At 54.2% G+C, this 18,456-nt stretch overlaps 3 protein-coding genes across 3 annotated transcripts; 2 read left to right on the top strand and 1 right to left on the bottom strand.

Annotated features, from left to right (window-relative positions):
* Window positions 1-1,797: 1,797 nt before the first annotated feature.
* On the top strand, window positions 1,798-8,171 carry COCSUDRAFT_55954 (DUF1336-domain-containing protein; the record flags this gene model as incomplete). Its single annotated transcript, XM_005646744.1, has 18 exons — window positions 1,798-1,829; window positions 2,362-2,536; window positions 2,641-2,787; window positions 2,977-3,144; window positions 3,336-3,384; window positions 3,508-3,656; window positions 3,845-4,017; window positions 4,260-4,368; window positions 4,457-4,549; window positions 4,775-4,903; window positions 5,178-5,332; window positions 5,564-5,720; window positions 5,972-6,105; window positions 6,372-6,467; window positions 6,764-6,892; window positions 7,127-7,267; window positions 7,515-7,677; window positions 8,043-8,171. 18 exons carry the CDS (start codon window positions 1,798-1,800, stop codon window positions 8,169-8,171), a joined length of 2,328 nt encoding a protein of 775 aa, XP_005646801.1.
* Window positions 8,172-9,527: 1,356 nt separating this feature from the next.
* COCSUDRAFT_66529 (MFS general substrate transporter) lies at window positions 9,528-13,495 on the bottom strand (the record flags this gene model as incomplete). The annotated part of the gene is made up of 12 exons (XM_005646745.1): window positions 9,528-9,752; window positions 9,993-10,273; window positions 10,471-10,570; window positions 10,756-10,917; window positions 11,190-11,382; window positions 11,618-11,766; window positions 11,928-12,079; window positions 12,240-12,436; window positions 12,637-12,727; window positions 12,849-12,946; window positions 13,085-13,281; window positions 13,457-13,495. 12 exons carry the CDS (start codon window positions 13,493-13,495, stop codon window positions 9,528-9,530), a joined length of 1,884 nt encoding a protein of 627 aa, XP_005646802.1.
* A 573-nt stretch (window positions 13,496-14,068) lies between these two features.
* On the top strand, window positions 14,069-18,358 carry COCSUDRAFT_66530 (cofactor-independent phosphoglycerate mutase). The gene is made up of 10 exons (XM_005646746.1): window positions 14,069-14,393; window positions 14,538-14,773; window positions 15,049-15,186; window positions 15,396-15,494; window positions 15,622-15,711; window positions 15,837-15,947; window positions 16,161-16,316; window positions 16,646-16,838; window positions 17,172-17,395; window positions 17,703-18,358. The coding sequence occupies exons 1-10, from the start codon at window positions 14,135-14,137 to the stop codon at window positions 17,856-17,858; spliced, it is 1,662 nt and encodes a 553-aa protein (XP_005646803.1). The 5' UTR covers window positions 14,069-14,134; the 3' UTR covers window positions 17,859-18,358.
* The last annotated feature ends 98 nt before the right edge of the window (window positions 18,359-18,456 follow it).

The following is an 18,456-nucleotide window of genomic DNA, read 5'->3' on the forward strand; positions in this document are numbered from 1 at the left end:
ATTTGGCATAATCATGTCATGAGAGCTCTGAGCTGGTAATGTCCGGCAAGGGTGCTTAACTTCCGGCATGCCAACTAGCGCATGACATCCTGAATGATTGCGACACGAGTACTGGGCCCATGCATGCAGAATGCTGTGCCGGATCCTGTCATTGTCTGGAAGAATGCCAGGTGCGTGAGCCCTATATGATTCTGGGTGAGTCCTAAGGTTCTTGCCATGGACCCCAAGATGTGCTGTGTTGCTTGCATTCTGCCCAAATGGAATTCTCATCTCCTTGTCAGGCACATACAGGGGCGGATGTGACCCAAAATGTCGGTTTCAGCCATAGTAGCCCATCCGTAGCAGCTGTTGTTGGCTCGCTGGACGAATCTCTGTCCTGCTGTGGCGCACACATCACGCCGCAGGCCCACCGGTTTGAGATCTTGGGGGTGCGTCTCAGTGAGCCATGCATACCTGCAGCTCGCTCTGCTTCGACACTTGTTTGCACTGCTCAAATCAGCGCGCGTCTGCCACTACTTTTCATAACAAGCATGGCTGACATGATATCACAAGTTTGGCATGTGCCTCACTGTCTCAGCAGAACTTGCTTGCACTTCAGCTGCTTTATAGCTTGGATGTTCTGTTGGGGTTGTGCAGGACTTGAAGGGGGCGCTGACATGCCATCTTTGCACACAATTGTAGTGATCAGACTAAATCTACGAGCACAATAGAGCATGCAATTTTAGAAGAAAATCCCAAGCACAATCCATTGCAATTTATGATGGCATATCTGTACATGATGATGCGCCTTAGCTTGACTCCATGATTGCTCCTCCAGAGTTCTTTCAGCAGCTTGACAGTACCTCGAGGTACAGTTTCATGCCATGTCCATGACATTTGTACAAACAAAAATCCATCCCTGCTATCTGTCCAGCGCATAGGAGGGAGCAGGCGCAAGTACCATGCAGCGCTGCAAACAGTCTAAAAACAGCGGCTAGGACCTGACTGAACATGCAAGCTATGTGGCTATGCAGGTGCAGCGCCTGGAGATCCCTCAGATTGTGGAGGCGATCTGCGAGCTGAACGGTTGCGACGTCAGAGACTGCGACATCCCCATCACCTACATGGTAATCTCCTGCCACCACACCCGCCTCTTCCCTGCCACTCAGCCAGGGGGACATCCCCTAAGGATGTTTCACACGTACGTGTGAAGAGGACATCTTGACCCACCCCTCAAGCTCTCATTCTTGCCCAATGCAAAGGAGGAAAGTTGAGGACGGGCGGCATAGGCGGGTGGAGCATCGCAGGGGTGGGGGCGACACCGGAAGTGGCGGAGGGTGGGCGGCCGGGGTCCCGGGAGGGCGTAGTGCAAGGGGTTGCGCGAAAGCGGCGGTGGTAGCGGTCAGGGCGGCGCTGAGGCGGGCACGAGGAAGGGGCAAGGCGCACCGAGGGGCGAGTGGCACGTTGCGACCGGCGCTGAGTAGGGAGACCCATGGAAAGAGGGGAGGCTAGGAGGGTGAAAAGCTCGGAAATGAGGGATCGGAGGGTGTGGTGACAAGGCAGCGTTTGCATTGGAGGTGAAATTTGCTGTGCCATGTGCCATTGCTGTGAAAGGCACGTTGGGCTAGAAATTCTGGGACGCTCCGACAAATATCATATTGGAGCACGTGAGGGGGTCATGTGACCATGCACTGCTTCCCAATCACGACTTTGGAGAATCAAAGCCTTTCGGCACTTTTCTGCATCCCTGTGAACCTGCAGACATCTGCATCGCCACTTGCGAAAAAGGACGTTTAAAGAATCGCTTGTGTTACCCACATGCCTCGAAACAAGGAGTTCAGGGAGTACCGGTACACTGTCGTTCTGGCGTGATGGATCCATGTTGGGTCTAAGACAAGCATCATCACAGCATGCAGACTGTTGCAGAGGATTCTAGCACGGAGATCAGCACACCGCTTTTAGAAACGTGGATACTGCGGGAGTCAGCTGTCATCCCTGGAATATTGAAGCCTCGAAAGGCGTTCTTATATCCGTAAGACTCGATTGTTGGCCTCTAATCCACCGGTTCGTGATGATAGCATTATGTGCTGAGCTTGCTGTGAGTGAAGGGGAGTTGAAAGCTCAGACATACGGTCCAGCAAAGAAGTCGTCCTTTTGTGAGGGACGTTATGGACTCATCGCCGACACTGGCAAAATTAATCCTTGATAGCATCCGCAGAACCCCTTCCGGACCTTTTTACCAACGAAGGCAGTACTTAGTGAGATTTGTGAAGGAGCAGATGTTGACCTTGAGCACGAAGGGAGCTTAGTTTGGACTTGGTTTCTTATGTGTTCCAGCTCAAAATTTCTTGATTGATTTTGACTGTGCCATTTGATTCGCAGGGACAAGTTTGGAACCACCAGGAAAGCAACCTCAGACAAGTTGACTCAAGTGTGGACCCTCAACCGCCGGTACAGACTTGGGATCTTGAAAGAACGAAAATTCAGAATCCTCGACGAAGGGAGGAACAACTCGGCTCTCGCTCTTGCAAAGGGGAACTATCAGGAGCGCGATTTGGTGGGTGTTGTTCTCCCTGCCGTCTTGACTTACAAACCCTCTTCTTCACCTAAGGATATCCGACCGCCTATCATGCCTTGGACGAAGAGGATGTGTGGCTGCAGTTCTGCTTCAAGCTCCACAACGGCAAGCACCTGATCAAGGACACAGACAAAGTCACGCTTGCATTCCACAACGAGGAGGAAGCGCGATTGTGGTACACAACTTTCCAGACAGTCATTGGGGATCTTGCTGCCAAAGCTGCTGCTGAGGTACCTCCTCCATGTATATTTTCTTTACCGGGAACAGAAGGTAGTCCTTCAGAAAGTGCATGTAGCTTTCAGGCAGCACCATCGCCTCTTTCACACATCAACATGCGACGAAGAAGCATGCATACATTTTGACGTGTGCTTAGAGACGCTTCCCAAATGCCTCTAGCCATGTTGAAAGCATGTGCGCAGCCGAGGAGTGGGTCTTCCAACCAACCAGACACACCAGCTCTGCAGCGAGGCCAGCGCCCGCGCATCTCTGTGATCACTCCCTCCCTTGACACTGACGGCGATTTGGGCCAGTCCCCAGACTCTGCCACGCCGCCAGCCATGTCGGCGGCCCCCTCCTACTTCTCAGAGGTGCCCCTACTCAAGTATTTCCAATCTGCCATTGTTGCGCCTGCAGATTTGCTGATGCACAATGTGGTTGTCTGCAATCAAGGGGAGTCTTGATGTGTCTTGCCAGCCTTTGCAAGCAAGGGCTATCAAGAGCATCTCTGCGTGCATTCAAAGGTGTGCTGCTGAGCTGCCTTCTGTTTCATGCGGTGCAGGGTCTGGACATGAGTCACTTGGAACAGCCATCCATGACATGCCCAACAGGTACATACCTTCATCGTCTTTGACAAACCTTTGTAGGCTTTGCTCAAATCGATGAGCCCATGCGCGATCTGTCTTTGTGGCCGATTTTGTTGAGGGTCCTGAATGGGTGGGCCTGATGCGCAGATGTGCACTCTCCCGGGATGGACATGACTCTGTGGGAGGCGTGGTACTGCCACGACGGCGTCACAGTCTTTTTCGGCACAAGCGAGGAGAACGAGGATGTGATTATGGTCTCCCTCATTGTCCATGCGCCACCCAGCCTTGTGACTGAGGTAGCCGCTCAGCCTCTCCACCTTCAGAAAGACCAGCCTCTGTGCACTGCAATCACACCTCTTCATATTCCTGAGCAGTGTGGCAAAACTCTGCCGCCCCGCTCAGGCCCTGCGCTGCGATCAATGGTTGTCCTGAGCAGGGTCTTGCAAGGGCCAGTTGGGCTGAGGGTGTGGGCATGTGCCGGCAGGTGCTGCTGAAGAATGACATCCTTCGCAGCGCGTCCAACATTGGGCTGCAGTCCTCGCGCGTGCTGGAGCAGGCGGACGACCACACCGTCATTTTCACTGGGCGCTGGGTGCCCGGCGGCTGGGCCGCCACCCTGCTGGCCCCCAGAGATGTGGTGGTCAAGCGCACCTGGAGGTCAGCGCCCCTGGCCCCATCTCCTACTGCATGCAGAGCCAGCATATTTTTAGGGCAATCTAAGACTGAAAGCATTCTCTAAAGAAAGGGCTCTAGACACAGGCCTGCAGAGCATCAGCTCATTTTCCGGAGCGCCTCTTGTATCACAATGCTGGTTGTGACTATTGGTGCTTCTGCCCGGATATGGTTGCTTTGCTTGGGACAGCATATGCTGAGGGTGTCTATGCGATGGTGCTGTGCAGGAGGGAGGACGATGGGACCTATGTGGTGCTGATGCAGAGCATAGACCACCCATTGGTCCCCCGCACAGACCCGCCCTTCTACCAATGGACCTCTCCCATCCGCGCAGAGGTGGGTGCCTCTTTATGGATGCTTTTTTCTGCGCTCAAGGCAGCTGTGCAGGGAAATGTGTTTCTTATAAATTGCATGCTTGTTACAGATTGAGTTCTCTGGGTACACTCTGGCGCCCCTGCAAGCTCAGTATGCCAACCATGCCAGCAGCCAGGAGACCCTCATCACGCACGTCATAAAGGTGCGTCGCAATCTAGCTGTCCGTGCACGTCTGCCTTGCAAGATAAGTGTTGTCCAGTGTTCTAGCCTTTGGCATGACGCTGCGTGCTCAGGAGCCCTACATCCCATTGCTGCACTACCTTTCCAGGGCTCGTGGCAAAAAGGAAGGCACAATTGGGTGTGATAAATCATTTCTTGTCATTGCTGGTGAGTGCCTTTCTGTAAATGGCGATCTGTGGCGGTGCAGGCTGACATGGGCGGGTGGGTGCGGCACATGCTGACAACCAGCCTGCCGCAGCCGCTGCTGAGGTGGAGCTCCATCTGGTACACCGTCATCAAGCCAGTCGTGCACCACAACGTCATGCTGCGCAACCGGGTCAGCCACTGCTCTTATGTGCAATATTCGTAAACCTCCTGCTTTGCACCTGCAGGGTCTCTTCGGACCCTGTGAAGCATCCAGACTCGTGCACTGTCTCTGATTTGATGCTGCTGTCCCGTCAAATTCTTTTCATGTTAACTGATAAGCAGCTCTTTTCCCTACTCTTTCGCTTGCAATCTGGCTCCAATGTGCATTTTCTCCTGCTTTAATGCTGTATTCTTATCAGCTGTCTTGTCACGATGAGCAAATATTCTGGCCGTTGCAAGCGCAGGCGGAGGCTGAGCGGTTCGTGACGCGCCCATTCCTGATGGGCTCCAACGAGGCGCCGCCCCCGACGCCCTCGCCCTCAAACACAGCTGCCGAGCGCCTGGCGCGCACCAGCCGCCTCGCGAGCCGCAAGACCACCTCCATCTTCACACCCGCCCAGTGCGCGCCTCTGACACCCATTCTGTGCCAAAGTCCCAACGCGCTCTACATGTGCTGGCCACGCTCACTGCTTGTAGATAATCAAATTAGCTTGCCGAATTTTAAACCAACCACCTTCATGCAGAGTAGCCAAGAACAGGTGTGGATGGGACTGGGAGCTCACAAGCTGCACAGTTGTGCTGCCGAATTACTGAAAAAGATGCCTGACAAAAGTGCGGCGCTGCTGTGCAGGGTGGATGCACCAAGCGAGGATGGGGCGGCACAGGAGGGTCCGTCGGAGAGCGATGGGCTGCTGGCAGAGGAGGCGCCTGAAGCCGACCCGACTGCCTGCGCCACCGGCACTTGCGACAAGCAGTTCTGGAGCTGCCCCGGCAACGCAGGCTTCAAGGTGTTCCATCCTCCTAGGTTGTCTACACAGATCTGCATGTGCCCATCATTGACTGCTTTCTCCTGTGCACGCAGGCTTCATCGGCCTGGTGGAGAGTGCTCTGCCAGTGCAAAGTCATCAACTCAACTTGATGGGAGTTGGTAGAACAGATAGTGGGGCTTCAACAACACAGCTTGATGGCAGTTGGTGGCATAGCCAGAAAATCAAATAACCTGCATGAACTTGATGCACTATTTGTGGCATGAGCGCAGGTGCGGGGGCCGAACTATCTGCGCGACAAGAAGAAGGTGCTAGCAGACGACCCTCTATTTGCGCTGGCGGCTGTGGACCTGCTGGAGATGGAGACGCCAACCTTCCACATCGCCCGCTACCTGCCCTCCCTCAAGTGAGCCCCTGCCTTCCTTTGACCCCATCCTTCCAATCGAACTTTATCTTTCTGCAGCTCGGTCTTGCCTCTTGGTTGCAGCATGAAAGATGCCCTGCAATCTTGTGGCCACCTTTACCCAGGGCACCTTGCTTACTGCAGGTTGCTCCGATCACCATCTTCCTTTAGCTTCTGAGCACCGAGACTTGTGTAATGGCTTTGTATTTGCATGCCCAAAACTATCAGCTTTGGACCCAGGAGTGTTGAAGTGCTGGCTGCCCATGCAGGAAGAGCAAGGCACCGTTCACGTTCATTGTGAACATCATGGTGCCCTCGGCGCAGCCCTTCTCCCTCGTCATGTCTTGGGCCGCCGACGCCGATCAGTCAGACAGCGCCGTGCCCAGCCTCAACAGGCATGCCCCTCCACCCATCTTCCTTGCTCTTACATCAGTCTGGCCTTCTGCCTCTCTGGGAGCCCCATCCCCTTGCTGCACAGTGCATGTGGCCTGACTTTAAAAGCAACAGGGGCGGCGGTGCATGCCGGGAGAATACTTTTCTGTCCAAAGGACAGAGGTTGTCGGGCTGGGCCTTCTTCCAAGTTTCTCGCCGCAGTCGGGGACTCTCAAGCACGTCCGCTTGAGGGAGTTAATTTGAGCGGGTTTGCATTGGGGTAATGCAGGTCTGGATCGAGCGGGCTGTCGAGCCTGCCGACACCGCGCGGTGGGAGCGGCCCCGGCAGCCTGGACGAGGGCAGCGACAACGGCCGCGCCTCCGACCCCGACTCCCCCTTTGACCTCTCCCTCGCTAGGTGCATGCCCCCTCCCACGAGCAATGCCCCAGCAAGCGGTCAGCAATGTCTGGGAGGCTTCCCAATGCTGCTGCTTTTACGGTGTCAGTGTGTGAGCTCCAGTGGTGGCTTGGCACCATTGTCTGGGCAGCATTGCACGGGACTTGCATCTTGATGCCAGCAATGGGAACTCTTGCTTGTCATGCGCACGGGAAAGACGTTGCCGAGCGCTGAGAATGGATGCCGCGATTGTAGGTTCTTGGCGGGGGGCGACAGGGAGCGCAACGCGACGTTCAAGCTGATCCCGCGCGTCACGCAGGGGTCGTGGATCATCAAGCAGTCCGTGGGCACCACGCCCTGCCTCCTCGGCAACAAGCTCACCGCCAAATACTTCCAGTGCGTGCCCACCTTCACCTGTCAGCTGCATATTCCTTAACTATCCTGATAAAGTGTTATATAACCAGCCATACCATACTGTGTGGGACCAATAATTTCCTAGAATCCTGGTTTGAATGCACGCACTTGCATGCTGGCCAAAGGCATGTCATTGCGCATGGCCTGAACGCATCAATAAGAGCTGGATGGCAAACAGTGCTGCGGAAAAGAGAGCCACGCTGCCTGAACAGTGACGCTGTCTGGACAGGGGTGATGGGTACGTGGAGGTGGACATAGACGTGGGATCCTCGAGCGTGGCGGCCACAGTGGTGGGCCTGGTGCAAGGCGCCACCAAGAGCCTCGTCGTGGATATGGGCATTGTCCTGGAGGGCCACACCCGCGACGAGCTCCCAGAGTCCCTCCTCGGCACGGTGTGCTGCCGCCACTTGCCAGACGACTTTCTGCTCTCCAAGCTAGCACTGAACGAAGGCAATAAGGCCTTGCACTGAGCCTACTTCTCAAGTCTTTGCCTGGCATGGCGTGCCGCTCCTATCTACTTCTGAGGCTGACAACTCAGAAGCCCCACACACCTTCATTGTCCCCTCTAGCGTTGTGAGGGAATCCTTCATGCTACTTGCAGCATGGCATCTTTTTGCTCATGGCCTGGAGTGGTTCGAGCGCTTCGCTGCTTGTGAGCCAAGCGATCTGCACTGTGCGGCAGCGGCTGTCTGTGAGCACTTTAAATGCACAATATGCACTCTGGGAGCCTGCAAGTGACGAGTGTTTGACCCTGCAGGTGCGGTTCAGCAAGGTGGACTTGAGCACAGCGCAGTACCTGGACACTGCGACTGGCCGCATCGGCCCCCGCCCTGGGAATCTCACCAAGATCACGAGCAGGGACAGAAACAAGCAGAAGGATATTTGATTTGTGACCAGTCATGACAGTGTCCTGTGGTCAGATGTGCCAGACCCTGCCCCTGCTGTTCCCTGCTGTTGGGTGTGGGGCCAGGCTTATTGGTGTTCTATGACATGTGATGAGGTTATCTTGCTTTGAGCAGCTAGTTGTAGCGCTGCAGCAATGTTCTGGTGCAGACATGTGAACATACTCTTGACATGGAGAGAAGGGATGTTACACGGCAGGAATAATGGGTGAAGAGGCCAAGGAAGTTGAATTGTTCATAAATCAGATTAACCTGCTCATCAATTTGGACCAGATGCAAATTTGGACCGTCCCAGCATAGATGAAGAATTTCAGCTAACTCAGTATTAACAGCGGTGTCTCAGGGCCTGAACAAGTGTGATATACGTACCTGTCAATCTGACCCTAGGTAGTAAATCCCACAGGCCAAGGGAGCAACTGCAATGCTGTGATGATATTGACATTGCTCTCAGCACTGCGCTAGCTTGTGGGCTCTCAACAACTGTGCTTGACTTGAGCAGAATGTGCCACAGTGATGATATCATAATTTTCTTGTGCCAGACATGACAGACTCGTTTACAGCTTTCAATGTCATAAGCATGCTGCGCAGTTCTGCATTAGGTGTTTCTTGACCCCTCATGAGTACAGGTGTTTCCAGCATGTTAAGCGTCTCATTTCAAATATACGCATATTATGACGATGGCTTATTTGTGACCGCCAAATTACGAAGCAGAGTGGGTCAGGGATTGCAAACGCCAGCTCATTATCAATTGAGGGCAAGGGATTCCTAATCCCCACCCTTGGCCTAAAAGCACCAACTTCATTCCTCCTCAATGCTGGACATACCAGCTCATAAGCTGAAAATACTCGAGGAACCCGGGTTCTTGCCTCAAGCATCATTGTGCCACAAACAAGTAAAAGGTTAAACAGTATAACAAACACTTTTGGCACGCTGGCAAGCTATCCAGCTTGTCTTACAGACAACTTGGGACTTCATCTGTAAATTGTTCCAGAATAGGGCAAAGAAATAATCTTCAGAATCTCTGGATTTCTGCAGGACATCAGCACCTTGGACTGAAATCATTCAACAGTACAAGTCTGTACTTCAGTCTCTGGAAAATGCTCCCTGGACAGCATGTCTGCTTTCACCAAGTCCTTAAGATGCACCGCATGCACCATTCCATTCCATTCTACTAGCTCACTCGTGACGTTGCAATGTTGACAGTATTCAATGCGCGCTTTGGCACACAACTTCTCTTCGATCACTCCACCAGTACACTTCTGCAGCACAAGAAGCAACTGCAGGAACAAGCTTTCTGACTTGTGTCTTCCTGAACAAGACCTCAGACTTCTCCGGACATTTCAGATGCGGGGCAGGAACTGGTACAACAGTACAGTTGCCGCTGACGTGACGCTGATAATGACAAAGGGGAACAGCTGGTGCCCTGGAACATCCAGCCCAGAGAACACTGCCCACATCACGCCCCCCAGGAAAGGGCCCAGCGCCCTGACAGCCGAAGCCATTGACTGCGCTGTGCCGTTGACCGCCCCGCGATAGGCCGCCGGCGCAAAGCGGTTCACAATTGCCTGCGCGCACACCAAAGAGTGATCACCAGGTGCATCCGTGCAACGCATGCCCGGCAAAATGGACAGCGCATGCATAGCTGAGCTTTGATCCATAGTGTCAAGAGCAACACATGGCAAGCTTTACGTCTCATGAGATAATGCTGAGTCCTTGGTTTGGTGCTTTTCTGCGGAGGAGCTTGGTCAAACATCATCGAGTATGTCAATAGTGCATGCTGGCAAAACCAAGAGGGAGTGGCGCACCATGGAGGTGGGGAAGCACATCTGCTGCGCGCAGACTTTCAGGACCATGACCGCCAGTAGCGCGGTCAGCACGGCGGTGTGGGAGAGGCCGGCCGCGGCCAAAAAGGAGGTGCAACCGAGCGCCACAGACAGCAGCACCGTGACGGCCAGGCCCGTAACCGCGCACATCCAGGCCCCAAGCGCCGTCTGTACGGTCGGGAAGATGAAGAGACTCCATACCATCAGCGCCGCTCCGGAAACACTCAGCGGCAGGCTCAGATCCGACGACGAGAAGCTCAGCCCTGGGAGAGGGGAAGAGGAGTGCTTCAGTTGCTTGGGGGATTGTCCAGGATTCATGGCCCCTCATGCATGGCTGCTAGTTACAGAGAATCAAGTACCGTGGCAGCCACATGGCTTCAGTGAAGGCGAGGCATGGTGGCAAGGAGGTGGCATGCAGCAGGAAGGAGCAGCAGTTGTTCTTGGAAGGACAGGTGCTGACCTCCGGTTGCGATGGGGGCTGCTGCGAAGATTGGGAACAGCTCATCGAGCATGTTGAACATGAAGCAGATCATCATGTACCCACAGCACGAGAGCAGCACCTGTGCACGAACATTCGTCATTACACTTCTGCTATACAGAAGTGGGTGTATTAAATCCTCAATATTGACTGCACGGCGTCTCGAAGAGACAGGTGCAAGCTTTTGGTCTTCGCTTGATTAAGCACATCTCAGCATTATACATCCAGAACAAATAATATGTGCAGCTCCCAGAAAGAGCAACCCACCAGAGGGTCCTTATACCATGCCTTCTCAGGGTCCTCATCTGCGGGCTTGCTGCCCTGCCCATTCTCTGCTGCATCCACATCTGCAGGCTTGGGCGCCTGTTCCTCCGCAATACCCTCCAGCTCCGGGTGCTGGGCCCCATTCGGCGAAGAAGCACCTCCCTCCTGCACCATGCCAGAAACCTTCAAGCTGTTCCCGGCTGCAGTGCAATGGTGCCCCACATAGGCCATTACCAGCCACAGGAGAGCCCTTGGCTACACAGCACAGCAACCATTGCTCTCCTTGACACAGGACCTTAAATTGGCCTAGCGGGAGGCATGATGCAACCATGCAAGGTCAAGCTCATATTTATGTTCCTTAAACAGGTTCAGTGCTCCATCAGACTCCAGGATCTTGAGTGGCATGAAATCATCGGACAGCAGCAGGAGATGCACACCTCGCTGTCGGCGAACACGCTGCGAGGGATGGCGCGCGACAGCAGGGACACATGAGTGGGCGCCACGCGGCGCGGCGGCTGCGCGGGCGCATGCACGTGCCGGCCGCCGCCGCCGCGCGCCTCGAAATCCTCCAGAACGTCAGCGCCCACATCTGCGGCCGCCAGCGACGACACCGCCGCATCCATGGTCACCCTGAAAAGCGCCGGCCACTTATCTTCTGCAGTTCCTTCCTGCTAGTCCATCCCTTCGGCACTTGCAACTGCACTGTGGTGATATTCTCACTTGACACCTCTTGTACAGAACAAGGCTACCAGTCCTCAGTCCTGGAAGGCAGGCTGTGCATGCGTCAGAGAAGGAAGTGAAGGCAAATCTGCCACAGGGGGCAGGCTCGGGATGTTATGGGGTGTATAATGAAGTGAAGGTGCACCTGCGGAAGAAGCCGGAGGAGCTGCTTCTGAAGCGCTCCTCAGTCCAGCGGCCCGGGTTGTCCGCCTCAAACTCCGCCATGTCATCCGCCACGTTGGCGGACACCGTGCTGGTCATCAAGAAGGGCGTGCCCAGTTGCAGAAACGGCACCTGCATTACAGCATATCACTCCATTTTTCCTGCTGCTACATCCATGTAAATTGGCTTTTCATCATGCTGCGCAACCTGCCAAAGAAGTCCTGCATGAAGTGCATGCAGCGCCCTTTCGATGAAGGCACACATGCAGGAGGATGTATGTCCGGTAGGCTTACATCGTCGGGGCTTGAAGTTGCGATGTGCTTGGGGCGGAAGCTCCTGGGAAGGCGGTCTGCATTTGCAGGGCTTCTGCCGATGGGGATGCTGCCGTGCGGTGCGCTCTCGTCTGCAATGCTGACCGGCTCCTCCAGTGGAGGTGGGACTCCCCCTGGACCAGCAGAATGGGTGTAACGCTCAATGCAATAGGCTCATAGTGCACTACTATTGAGGCTTTTCATGGCAATTCACAGCCGATTGTATGCAAGCAAATGGCATGCACCCTGTTACAGGTTAACTATAATAAATAGCATGAAAGATGGGCTGCCCACCTTCTATGTCAGGTACAGTCTGTCCCGGGGTGAGGTCGTCGATGAGGAGGGGGACAATCGCCTCGCCCTCCTGCTCCAGCTGCTTGGCTCGGCGCGCCTCCACGATGCGCGGTAGTGTCTCGCTCATCAGGAACACGTTGGAGGCCACAGCCACCGCTGACACCAGCGCGGTCACCAGGCAGGGTAGAAAAAACGGCCTGCCATCATGTCATAGATGTTCAATTCCTGCGTGTGCATCAGACATCTGACACTGGTTTTGTCAATGTCAATACCCACTGTTCACAGGGGTGCATCCTCAAGCAGACGTCTCGGTCCACCCATCCTGGCCAATGCACAAAAGCGGGTTCAGGCATGCATGGCATCCACTTGGTCCGCCAAGGAGAGTGCTGCTTCCCACCTGATGGCGTTCAGGTGGCCTTCGCCGCACAGTGGAAACCCAGGCCCAACATTCTCACAGGGCATTGACAATGCTCCGCCCACCAGTGGCCCTGGCAAACACACCGGTAGCCATCAGGCTCGCTGCGGACTCATTAACAAAAGAGGCAGCGTACTTGTTTCCATGCTTGCCCTGTGTCATGAGAAGTGAGAATGTGAAGGACGACTGCTCACCCAGCACAGTTCCAACTCCAAAGGCCAAACCCAGGTAGCCAAAAGCCACAGCTTGTGATGTGAAATCAGTAGACTCCCCAATCATGGACCGCACGTTCCTGTGCATGGGTGAAAGTCAGATTGTAGAGCATTGGATGTCAGTTCCTCAGCCCATGCACTGGAGGATAAAGAGCTTCTGACCCAATGCCAAGCATCTCCCGTTATTCAGCGCAGATGTCATGGGAGAGTGCGCTCACGTGAACGAGCAGTTGAAGAGCCCTCCCACAAGACGGGCTGCAGCGGCGCTGGTGTAGGAGGGAGCCAGACCAAACCAGAGCATGCTGAGAGTGCTCACAATGTTGCTCATCAAAATGAAGCGCTTCCGGCCATACATGTCGCTCAGTGTGCCCCAAGCGAAAGCTGTTGTGAGCTGGCCCAGGCTGTAAAAGGAGGACTGCAAGCACCCGAGAATTGATTTACAACGAGGTTCATCACCAGGAAGAATGGTCAGGAAAATTAGTGGATGCGATACTGTTACAGCCCACCGAAAGGCAGGACAACGTGCTCACCAGGAGTCCTGTCAGAGTGGCAATTTTGCTTTGATCTGCGTCCTGAAGCAAATTTCTGACCATATACACTCCGATTGTGTAGGCGATCGTGATGTTCATGGACTCAACAACAATCGCCAAGCTGCAGAACAACAGCTTTCAGTCCCAACAAGGTTGTTGCAGAGGTTTGCCCAGCGCAGCAACAATTCCACATCAATATGCAATATTGAATTATGGAATCGTTTACAACGTTCTCGCGCCGTAAGAAGCTGTGCGAAAACTGGAACCTAGTTCCGGAAGCATACCACATGGATAAAAGCTGAGTGGAAGAAAGACGTCGTGTGGCGATGTATTTGATATCGGACTCATCGCCTTGAGCCTCGCACAGGCCAACAGTGCCCTCTTCCATATCGATTGGCTAGTTCTAATGCACAGTGCACAGACGAAAGCCCTTCCGATGTTGGGATCAACTTAGGTTGCTGAACCTGCCAGAACCCGTCACAATTGCAAATCACAGCACCAACCTTGGACGTCACGACTGTTTTGATCCTCCTTAGATTAGACCTGACTTGGTTCAACCAAAGCTTGCTCCTGCTTCTGGTATTGAGATAGGGTTTATAAGAGTAGGGGTTTTGCTCTCGTTCGAAGCCGATGAGCTGAGCTAGGGCATATTGCATCGCCTCCAAAGAATATATTTCTAACAAAGCATCCATCCAAAGTACTCCAGAAGACAGGAAAATCTTGAAACAGATCGTCGCCATGACGATCGACACAGAGTTGAAGCCCCACGACACTATCCCTAAGGCAGAAAAGCCAGTCCTTGTCTGTATCCTCGATGGCTGGGGTGAGAACGAAAACAAGGATAAATTCAATGCTATTCACAGTGCCGAAACCCCCGTCACAGATGCCCTGAAGGAGGTGCCAGGGCGGTGGCGCACAGTGCGTGCTCATGGCACTGCAGTGGGGTTACCAAGTGATGCAGACATGGGCAACAGCGAGGTCGGACACAATGCACTGGGTACGACTATCATCGTACGTTTGTCTCTGTCCTTCACTCTGGTGACGTGTGTCCATATATTGCCAGAATACAAAGCAGGTCTGGCTAGGCTTGACAACCAGGGCTGCAACAGTGGGAATGTTCATTTCATCGTGTGATGCACAGGATCTGGTCAGGTGATCGACCAGGGTGCCCGTTTGGTGGACATTGCACTGGATAACGGCTCAGCCTTCGAGCTGGATGGCTGGAAATACATCTCAGAGTCCTTCCCTGACAACACCGTGCACTTCATCGGCCTGCTGTCCGACGGAGGCGTGCACAGCCGCTGCAACCAGCTCGTTGGCTTCCTCAAAGGCGCAGCCAAGGATGGCGCCAAGCGCATCCGCGTGCACATCCTCACGGTTAGTCACCCACCCACCCATTGCCCTGCTCTTTCTCTATCTTCTTCACTACCTCTGCCCTGCAGTGCATGTTCCAAATGTCGCACCGCCAAACTGCCCCTCTTGGGAGTCAGACAACGCTGTGATGACCAGGATGGTCTAAAGGTCCTCCAGCTTATAGGCCTAGTAAACGAAGAAGTCTCTGATAGTAGGGTAAGGTGTAAGTTCAGGGGCAAGCAGAAGGAAAAGGGCGTGGTAAGGAGATACGAAAGTAAGATGTCTGTGCACTGCTGCAGGATGGGCGCGATGTGCCGGATGGGACGTCAGTGAAGTTTGTAGAGGAGCTGGAGAAGGATCTGGCGGAGCTGTCGGGCTGCGACGCCAAAATCGCGTCCGGGGGCGGCCGCATGCACGTCACCATGGACCGCTACGAGGTACATTCCCCTCTGACACACCCACCGCACGTACTCATGGAAGGCGAAATGCCTGTATACGATGTCTGACTTTTCAACAAGTGCTTGCGCGTTGCCCAATCCCATCTGGATGGAGCTGTCGCTGCCTCACTCACGGCTGTCAAAAAGCCTGAAGTCTTTGGCCTGCAAGGGGAGCTTCTGACTCGCGTGCTGGATGGAATGTGGAACAGGCGGACTGGAAGATTGTGGAGCGCGGCTGGCAGGCGCATGTGCTCGGAGAGGCGCCGCACAAGTTCACGACTGCGCTGGAGGCGATCAAGACCCTCAGGGTGAGAGCCATGCCTCAACCGTTCTGGCCACCCCAGTCCACCTCAAGACCATGATTTGGTCAAGTAGGTCAAGCAGAAGGTCCTCCTGAAAATTGATTGCTGACATGGAATGGTGCATGCACGGCAGGAGGGAGACGGAAGCAAGGCGATAACAGACCAGTGGCTGCCGCCCTTCGTGGTCACAGACGACGGTGGAAAGGCAGTGGGCACAATCGAGGTGAGGAAGCCCTGGTGCCCAGTAGCTGGGGCTGTGATGTCAACAGCTGGCTCGCTGAAGTTGACAACAGCTAAATTATTTGGCAATTGAGTGAGTTAGCTAATTGGGGTCATGTGTGTGGGCAGGACGGCGATGCAGTGGTTCTGTTCAACTTCAGAGCGGACAGGATGGTGGAGATCAGCAAGGCCTTTGAATACGAGGAGTTCAATGCCTTTGACCGCAAGCGCTTCCCCAAGGTGATCCCCCCATCCCCTCTTCCTGACAGATCCCCTTTCAGCTCCACACACTCACCTCATCCTCAGCTCGGTGAGATCGCGGGCTGCCTGTCTTGTTGTCCGTCGGTCAGCAAGTCGAGCTTTGTCAGGGTAGCAGCAATCTGTCTGTTTTTCTTGATGGCCCATTGATGGTCTTGACTCGGGTGGCTGACTGGATGTGTTGTGTGTGTGCAGACGAGGTTTGTGGGCATGATGCAGTATGACGGTGACCTGAAGCTGCCGGCGAGGTTCCTGGTGCCGCCCCCGGCCATCTCCGGCGTTTCTGGCGAGCTGCTTGCTAAGGCCGGCGTCTCAACCTTCGCCTGCTCTGAGACCCAGAAATTTGGCCACGTGCGCTCCTGCCCACCCTGCTGCCTTTGCTGTCTTGCAGAGCTGAGAAGCCGCTTGAGGAGCTTAGAAGCTCTTGAGCATCGTGGATATGTCCAGAAGCTCCTTTAAGATGCTTTTGAGGATTGCGAAGCTGCTTTGCACCGCAAACAGTGCAAGGCGTCTTTGCTTAACATTGAGGTGCCGGATCTTCTTGAACGCGATCAGTCCTGCATGCAACTTGGCACCGTGTTTGATCGACAGTCAGTACTCTCAAAACACTTGGGAAAGAAAATTGGGTGAAGAGGTCTTTGCATCTTTTGAAATGGCGGTGTGGGGCCTGGCGGCTGCAGGTGACATTCTTCTGGAACGGCAACCGCAGCGGCTACTTCAAGGAGGACCTGGAGACGTATGTGGAGATCCCCAGTGACGCTGTTCCCTTCAACGAGGCACCGGACATGAAGGCGCGCGAAATCACCGAGGCCGGCAAGGAGGCCCTGCTCTCTGGCAAGTACCAGATGGTCCGCATCAACTTCGCCAACCCCGGTGAGTGTGTCAACCCCCCCTTTTATAACCTCCCCCATGCGTGGATCCTCCCGGATCGCCCAGACTGCTGCAGGGTGACAAGTGCCAGGACACATTCCGATCCATATGCGACGTGTTTCCTCCATGCAAGGAATGAGACGTCATTGGATGGTTTATGCATGGCAAAGACTCATCTCTGCCTTCGCCTCGCAGAAGACACTGAAAGAAGGTCTTGTCTGTTGCGCGTACACCATGCCTTGTGCAGACCAATGTCCCACCCAGACGCTGAGTCAGGGCTGTGCGCGCTGCGATGCAATGAAAAGGTTCTGACACATTGTGTGGCTGTGCGCGCAGACATGGTGGGCCACACAGGCGATCTTGAGGCGTGCGTGGGCGCATGCTCGCTGGTAGACAAGTGCGTGAAGGAGCTGCTTGACACGGTGGAGTCCCTTGGCGGGCGCTGGTTGCTGACGGCCGACCACGGCAACGCGGACGACATGGTGCAGCGCGCCAAGAAGACCAACGCGCCCCTCTTCGCCGACTCCGGCGCCCCCCTGCCCCTCACCTCCCACACCCTCGTGCGCGCCCACTCCTCTTTCATGTCCACCTTGCTGAGCCTGCTTTGCTACTTTTTTGTGTTCCCGATGCCATGCTATCTTGCTGAGCACACTTGGTGCTATTTCATGTTCGCCTTGCCACCTGCTCGCACTGAGCGCTTTTGGCTTTTCTGCATCACTGCTACAACTTGCAAATATTGCCTGCTACTGTTGCTTTGCACCCACAAAGGGGATAAATTACTGGGGGAAGATGCTATACCTGGCAACATCTGCCTCTGCAGTGCTTTGTGTGAAAGTGTGATGTAAGAGAAGGCTGCTTTCGTTGCAGGCTCCCGTGCCGGTGGCGATTGGCGGACCTGGGCTGCCGGAGGGAATCAAATTCAGGGATGACCTGCCCAACGCCGGTCTGGCCAACATCACTGGCACATACCTGAACCTGCTCGGCTTCGCCACCCCTGCCCACATGGAGCCATCCCTCATCTAGACACCCCCTGCTCTTTCAGATTATTTCACTTATTTAACCCGCGCTGCCACCATACACTCATTGATGGGGCTTGCCTGATGAATAATGAGGCTTGCCCAATCATCATGATGCGCACGAGCACCTGTTGCCGTGGCATATTGCACGGCACACATCTGATTGGAAATCTGAACAGGTGTTTTGAGACTAACTGGAAGGAAAGAGGGATGCAGATATTGAAGCTGCTCGCAATATTTCCTTGTTTGCTTATTGTGCTCTAACTTGAGTAAGTCATAATGGCAGTGCGCGACAAATGTGATGGATGTTGCCCCATCAAAATCCTTGGGATATTATATGTGTAGCTTCCCTCAGGTCAAAATGCCGTACAATTTGTACAAGTGGTCGGCCTTTTGCAGATCTCTACACTGGTACGTATACTGGACTACAATGGCTTACTGTTCAGAATTCTACCCTGATGTGCAGTATCCTTAAATCTTTGGGTAAAGAGACGACGATTGGCAATGAGCATGAACATCTCACACAAGTCTTTTTCAGTGTGTCACCCCTTGCAAAGTTGAATCTATCTGCCTGCCTCTGAGAGCACTGTTCCCAAAGCAATGTT

The sequence above is a fragment of the Coccomyxa subellipsoidea genome (assembly GCF_000258705.1).
Source record: "Coccomyxa subellipsoidea C-169, whole genome shotgun sequence".
Classification (NCBI taxonomy): domain Eukaryota; kingdom Viridiplantae; phylum Chlorophyta; class Trebouxiophyceae; family Coccomyxaceae; genus Coccomyxa; species Coccomyxa subellipsoidea.

Excerpts from the sequence above, each read along its gene's own strand:
- COCSUDRAFT_66530 (XM_005646746.1), top strand. The coding sequence starts at position 14,135 with ATGACGATCGACACAGAGTTGAAGCCCCACGACACTATCCCTAAGGCA. Across the intron at positions 15,712-15,836 it reads AGGCAGTGGGCACAATCGAG|GACGGCGATGCAGTGGTTCT; the intron begins GTGAGGAAGCCC and ends GTGTGTGGGCAG. Across the intron at positions 15,948-16,160 it reads ACCGCAAGCGCTTCCCCAAG|ACGAGGTTTGTGGGCATGAT; the intron begins GTGATCCCCCCA and ends GTGTGTGTGCAG.